The 7,500-nt window shown below is 39.1% G+C and overlaps 1 protein-coding gene across 4 annotated transcripts in view; it reads left to right on the top strand.

The window, feature by feature from the left end:
* The window catches only part of LOC138056786 (sonic hedgehog protein-like), a 38,545-nt gene that overhangs the window by 29,778 nt on the left and 1,267 nt on the right, over window positions 1–7,500 (top strand). For all 4 annotated transcript variants that reach the window (XM_068902677.1, XM_068902679.1, XM_068902678.1 and 1 more), the window contains 3 exons: window positions 1–389; window positions 2,667–2,946; window positions 4,242–7,500. The exon at window positions 1–389 is cut by the window's left edge and continues 31 nt beyond it; the exon at window positions 4,242–7,500 is cut by the window's right edge and continues 1,267 nt beyond it. In XM_068902677.1, coding sequence (XP_068758778.1) covers window positions 54–389; window positions 2,667–2,946; window positions 4,242–4,885 — 1,260 coding nt within the window. In that variant the 5' untranslated portion in view covers window positions 1–53 and the 3' untranslated portion in view covers window positions 4,886–7,500. The remainder of the gene's footprint in view (window positions 390–2,666; window positions 2,947–4,241) is intronic.

Genomic DNA, 7,500 nt, shown 5'->3' with positions numbered 1-7,500 from the left:
CAGTTAACAAGCGCTTTTAATTTAACGGCTGACTTAGAAAGGAATACGCAACAATGCCTCACCGACAAAGCACACAACTGGTCCGGTTTTGGAGCGCAAGACCTTGCATACAGTCTAGATGCAATGTGGCTCTGTTGCTGGTGATCTCTAGTTGTGGATTAATAATGGCCTGCGGTCCTGGAACGACTGGAACGGGCGAGAGACAAAATGCTCCGATGAGGTTAAAACAGAGCATACCTAATTTGGAGGAAACCTCTATCAGCGCCAGTGGCAAATACACAGGAAAAGTGAGAAGAGGGAGCGAAGCTTACGAAGCTCTTGAATTAAACTACAATCCGGACATAGTCTTCAAAGACGACAAACATGGAGACACTCGGCGAATGACTAAGGTAATTTCCTTTTTTTCCTCTTGAAATGCGACAAAACTTAAAAAAAAAAAGATTGATTGAACGAAGGAAATGGAAAAAGCCGGAAAAGCTTAATTGCCTCTTTATTTGCACGGATAATCAGGAAATCTTTAAAAACGTTAACAACAAAATAAAAAGGCATTAAAAGTTAAACAAAGAGTTTGGCCCTATTATAAAACAACATGGCACGACGTTTCGACGATGTTGTTTTATAATAGGGCTAAACTCTTTGTTTAACTTTTAATGCCTTTTAATTTATTCTTTTAATTAGGAATGTATTTATCTTACTAGTTTTCCGACCATCAATTGCTCCTTTTGGGGCCGTGTGTTCAAAAGTAATGACCGGAAACAAACTCATCTGAAAGGCGGCAAACCAATTACCTATTTGCAAAGGTTAAGGGAGTGAAATCACGACTACCAAAAAAATGCAATATGGTGACCATCCGAGCCACAAATGACTACATGAAAATCCCACGCCCATATCTTCCAATTTTTGGAATATCTTCCAATTTACCCCACGCTCTCCAATTATTGACCTCCATCTATATCAAACAAACAGGTTATTAAAAAATAATCATCATCAACCCACAAAATTACTGTTAGCGATCCTTTATTTTTGGAATGTTTTTCCCTTCCCAGTTTCAATTAAAAACAACATTAAATTCACCACAAATCCATATCGGTCCCTGAAAGAGATCTTTACAAATTTGGGATAAGAGCTGATCTTGGACAACTGGGAGGAACTCAAGGGTATTACGATTTTCCTTGATGTTCATCTTTTTTGATGTTTATCTCGTTAAGTCGGTTGCATTAATTAGTCTTAATTAGTTGGCCATTTGTGCAATTGATGATCACGTCATGACCGATTTCGAGTTTTTCGGATCATGTATCTCGCTTTGAATTCCAGCGGTTACAGCAACGCAGTATGAGCTGTCCTGCAACGAACCATTGAATATAACACCAAGCAATGCGCGGATACAAACAAGAAAGACTTGGCATATTGATTAAATGGGCTTATCAGAGTAGAGTAGCCATAGATATTATATGAGCAGACCATACGGAAAATATTCAGCTCTTTGGTGGTCGTTTCATAGTGCTGTTTAATTTATTTTAAAATTCAAGAGGACGGTCACTCTCGGTCTAAAAATTCGTCCTTGTCTCTGACTAACCCCCCTCTTTTGCCGCCATATTTGGGAGTTTAAGCAAAGACGACAGCTACGGCAACGACAACGCCACAAAGCAAGAATATCATTGGTTAAAAATGGAAAGATAATCGTGCTTCACGTGCACCACGAATAGCAAACTTAAAAATTTTGTATTAAAATTCAGAGTTTTGAAGCAAGCTACCGTGGACAATATTCCTGTAGGTGTACGTTGGATCAGTGGCTTGATCTGATCGGCATAATTACAAGTTGAGAAACTAAATATTTTAAGCAAGAGCCGATACAACGTAGATTTGATTTTAGTGGTGTACTATATTTCGGCTGGCCAAACCAGCCTTCTTCAGGTACAATGAGAGTTTACATTGAATTGCTTCTATGTACATATATATATAGTAAATGGATGTTGACGTAATACTGGAAAAAATGTGATAAAACATGGCAGTTACAACGAATTTGAATTCAAATACTAAGAGTAACGGAAAAATAACGGAAATGACTCTAAATAATAACCTGAAATCTAATACGTTTCTTTGCGGATATTAAGACCGTTGGGATCAATTGTCCTGTCTTTTGAAATTAAAAAAGCTTCCTTGGCCTTACGGATCGAGTCTCTGTTAGAAAATATTTTTTCCATAGGAATTAATTGCATGTCCTTAGAGATGTTGTGGGGAGAGGAGAGGAAATGTTCTGCGACTGTAGTAGGTTTGGATTTGGTGTTAACGTTGTCTAAAGTGCGGCGGTGTTCATTAAAACGTTCTTTTAAACGTCGTTTAGTTTCTCCTATGTACTGTAGGAAACACGGCGAAACACGCTCTATTAATTCCCACATAACTTGCGAACTATAAACCTTATCTACATGATTCAATGTAACAGATGCCATCTACAGCATTGGCGCAAAACATCTTGCACAATATATAAATAAATAATTAATCAACAAAAATTTAATGTTATGTGTGTTTATTATTTCTCGCTAGAATTTAGTTCCTCCGACATAAAATGGCAAGAAAATGAGGCGGAGCAGTTGCATGTTTACAATTTAGGATTCCAATTTGGTCATAACAAGTTCTATATTACGGTTTTTCTTTCGTCTCTATAGAACTGTAACGATAAGATTAATACGCTAGCCGCAAGAGTGAAGGAAAAATGGGGCAGAGAAGGTGTAAAACTGCGTGTGATCACTGCCTATGATATTGACGATCTGAACATCAGGCGTCATGACAAACCATCACTGCACCACGAGGGACGAGCGGTTGACCTCACAACATCGGACAGAGACAAAGATAAGTATCCTGAATTAGGAAGAATGGCACATGATGCTGGATTCAACTGGGTGCTTTATGCTAGCAAAGGCTACATCCACGCATCTGTTAAATCAGGTATTAATGATTTCCTTTTTTTAGCGGGTGCAAAAATCATACTTCCTTTTCTCATTATTTTCTGTGTTGAGCATTAGCATGCACTCAGGCGCTAGAGGTCTGATGATTTGCGAAAAAGAGAGCCTTAGGGAGGCAGCTGGCGTGCAGTGAGATCGATCCCGCGACCCCCCTGCAAAATTAACTTTTGACGGCGTCATTTTGCGTGCGTGACACTTAATAGCAAGTCGAAGCAGACATCTTCAAATACCCTGACACCGAGCCTGCTGCTGGACTGTGTAAAAACACAGGCAAGTACTGCTTGTTGCACAGTATGCCAAACTATCCACCTGTTCTTATTTGTCTCTCCCGTGGCCATGTTTTGTCTGTTTAAGGCCTGGCCAAACACTCGCAACATTTCAACGCACATCTTGCATACGTTTGGCCACCCTGTTGCGATATGTTGCAACATGTTGGATGATGTTAGATCAAATTTGAAAATGGTCAAAATTTTCATGCAACATTTTGGATGTTGCATGATGTTGTGACTCGTTTGGCCATGTTCACGCAACATTGTTGCGCTAGGGCATGCGCGATAGGTCCACTTCCTGCGCGCCAGGGTCCTGGGGCACATGAACATTGACATGTTGCGTTGAAAATGATGAAATTGTTGCGAGCGTTTGGCCAACCCGTTCAACAAATGTCGCAACATCATGTAACAATGTTGCAAGATGTTGCGTTGAAATGTTGTGAGCGTTTGGCCAGCCCTTTAAGGAAAAGTCACATCTATGACGGGCTGGTGCTGCTTGTAAGACTTATTTTGAATGAGCACATTTTACAATTCCCTTCACAAACTCAAACATTTCAGCTTTCATATTAATGGTCAACCGTAGAATTTCATCTTCAGACTAAGGTAACAACAACTACGCTGCTGAGAAAATACCAGTCAATACCTTTAAAGAAATGCCCATTCTATAAATTTCAGTTTTTCCTTAAAAAGTTGAAAGCGCAATGATCTTCACTGATTTTGTTGTGTAGAGTTTTTGCCCCAGTGAAGCACCTAACCTGCAAACAGGTTCAGGGCTGGCGCTCTTCTGTCTTGATAAGCAGAACATCAGGCAACAAGTGAGTTGAATTTCAGTAGGATCAATAATTCAGAAGCTCGGGATTTAAGCAACCAGTCTATAAGGGATGAGATTGCCGCATGAAAAAATGTCATGCTGTGTAATGAAACGAATGGTTGGTGATCTAATAGTCACTAAAACTGCAGATCATGCCTACAGCTTGGTAAACTGCTCTTCTCTTTCGTTGTAATTTAGATGAAGATGCAAGCGAAAAACTCGGATGCTTCCCAGGAACCGCTTCAGTTCGTCTAGAAGGAGGAGGTACAAAAACAATGAAAGACCTGCGGATAGGAGACAAAGTTGCTAGCATGGACCCTACGGGAAAAATTGTCTACAGCAAGGTGATAACTTTTCTAGACATCAAACACAACACTTCCCTTGAGTATATTACTATTCAAACAAAAAACCCTGCTGCTAAAGTGGCAATTACTGCGTCACACCTGATCTATCAACTGAGTAAACAATCGCTGCGGGAGACAGCGCTCTTTGCACGCGACCTGAAAGTCGGAGACTTTGTTTATGTTCGAAAAGGACCAAGGTTGGAGAAGTTCACAGCAGGCAGAGTCGCAGGCGTCACAAGAAGCCAAGGTAAAGGAGCATATGCGCCACTCACTGAAGCGGGCAATATTGAGGTGGATAATGTTTTGTGTTCGTGTTACGCAGTCATTTCTGACGTCCAAGTTGCTCACTGGAGCTTTGCTCCGCTAAGATTCGCTGAATGGTTGTTCCCTGGCGTTGCTTCCCACCATACATCGGGAATGCACTGGTACGCAAATCTGCTTTACAACCTGTATACCAATTGGAACTATGCGAGCGAAAAAGCTTTATACGGTTTGTAAAGCAATGCGTTGCTGAACATTTCGGGCATTCTGTCCGCCTTGCAATTTTACTAAGCGTGCTCAGAGGTCGGTGGAGGGCGGTCGAAAAACACGTGAATTTACATCAGTGTATTTACAGAACGAGACAGAAACAGCGGAGAGAGCTGTTTAACCACAAACACTTAAAAAGAACTTGGTATTTTTGGGTAAGGATACTTGTGTGAGGCAAGATGAGCGCATAAATTTGACAAATATACGAGTTAAAGCCAACATGTCCAAAATATGGTAGTAAGCAAGTGCTACTATTGAATACAAGAGACTGATAAATGCACCGTTTGTTAGATTTCTCGTACTCAGTCAATGGTGCCAGACTTTGTAAACTGACACGTTGTCATGGCGTATGTCTTAGAAGCAGACACGTAATGAACGAATATATAATCAGTTTGTTTGTGACCTCATGATACAGATGAGACCAGACCTTGGAACTCTGGATATCACATATGTTGCCTAATTTGGCAACTTCAGCGCTAAGTCTGGAACACTGACATGATTTTCTTGTATCAAAAGGGAGCATGTCTCGAAAGTTCCGTTTTTTTCCTCCTCTAAATGCCAAAAGATGTTTTTTTTTGCATCAGGTTTTGAATTTATGGAACCAAAAATAGATTGCCTTCAATCATATAGCGATATTTATATTATCCAAGAACAAATGAGAGTCAAAGGTCTTTTAACTATTTGTCTGCTGAGAAAGAACAAAAATCCTGCTCTTATCACTGAATGCATAAAAAATGTTTTGTGTGTGAGAATTAGTATACAATATTTGCGTGCATATTCATGATGTGTCAGTTAAAAATTTGACGAAAAGAGAGCATTTCTTCCAAGATTTTTTACTACTTACAGGTTAAACACTTGAGAAACCTAAAGTCTACAAAGTGTTAAAGATTTACTTCTTGAAATATCTCATTCATGTTGCATTTTACACTGAAACCACAAAAAATCGTTTTCTGCGAAAGATGTATTGATTATTGGGTTCAATTTTTTTACAGTGGGAACTTAATTTAATGAGAAAAGTGATAATACCGAGAGGACAGTTTGTCTTGATTGTTATTACTTAGCGGTAAAGTGAAAATTCACTTGTATCCACAAATTAATCATGCACATCTTCGAAGAGTCCTTTAAGAAATTTTTTTTATCGCCTTTAACAAAGACTCAGGCCAGCTTGAAACTACAAATTTACTGGGTTGCTTGTTCATAATGCAAATTCAACAGTAATCTTTGATAAAGTCAGTGTATCTTGAAGCGACGTTTTGAATTTAAAAAAAAATAGGATTGAGCTTCAGAGATAATCGGTGTTAATTACCGTTTTTAAACAGAATTTGTCCTTGATATAACATTACTCAGAATCCAGTGCGATTCTTAAGTTATTGAAAACACAAAACCAATCTCAATATAAGATTTTCAAATAATCCTAGTCTGAGAATGGCCGAAGAAAAATTGTCAATACTTTTAATCACCAAAAAAGGGCTCACCTTCCCGCGACATACCATCTACTCTGGCGTCACCATGTTTCTCCTTAATATCGGTTTTCAAATACAAAAAGAAACAAACTCTGCGCGCATGTTTTCCGAAAGCACAGAGGTGCCCCATTGCAATGACATTTTTCTCATCCTGTATTGCTAGCTCAGTGCCGAGAAGCTCAGAATTACTAAGGTAGCTATACATCTCAACTAGGCGAAATTTCCACATTCCTTTCAAGATTTCGCCGGAAGAGCTCAGCAGCTCCAAGCCTAGTATTTCAAATTACGACGGAGATCAACATTTGAGATTTACAAAATAAACAAAGAGTGATGCTTATGAAGAATTTTTTAACACAGCCGGCGAAAGCTCGAAGCACAAGTTGGTTTTGCCTTTCTGTGACACTTCCTAGCCAATCAGAGACAAATACAAAACCCTGACTTCTCACAAGCGTGATATTTAGCTTAGCATAAATGCAGCTATTTATCCTCACTTGAGCAGCAGCATTCGGGGTGCACTTTGTGACGTTGATTGTTTGTATTCCGAGACACAGTGATGTTGAAGAGAAGAAATTGAAATCTAGCGTGCATCTAATTAGGGGCAGCTATATAGAAGACGTTAATCGAGGATCGAGCACACCCGTTTATGGAACAGTGGTCGAAGAGTTGTTTTACCAATACAGAAACAAACTTAAACACCTTGAGCCTAATTAGACCTAAACAAGAGTTTTTAGGCCTAAGGTTAGCTTTAATAATGTTTTGATTTATTTCTGTACATGTATTGGTAAAACATGTAGCTTACAAAACGTGCTACAATCCTTGGACCGCTGTCCCATAAACCTTGAGAATTAATTTTAACGCCACTTTAATCCGAAATACCAATACTGGGTATGCGACAAAGTCAGCCAAAAAGGTTCTTAATGACTTGCATTTTAACGAAACTAAAATCAAATACTTTTAAATAAACATATCAAACGAATTAAAAAATGTTTAGAGAGGGTACCCGACAGGAAATCGCTGAAAGGCACACCATTGAAGAATAGAAGACAGCTCAAAATATATAAAGAAAGAATCAAAAACTGAAACAAGCCTGTATAATCTGTAAGACGTCATTTAGAGCCAAGT

The sequence above is a fragment of the Montipora capricornis genome, chromosome 7 (assembly GCF_036669925.1).
Source record: "Montipora capricornis isolate CH-2021 chromosome 7, ASM3666992v2, whole genome shotgun sequence".
Taxonomy (NCBI): domain Eukaryota; kingdom Metazoa; phylum Cnidaria; class Anthozoa; order Scleractinia; family Acroporidae; genus Montipora; species Montipora capricornis.
Note: the sequence above shows the minus strand (reverse complement) of the source record. Positions and strands in the feature narration are given on the sequence as shown.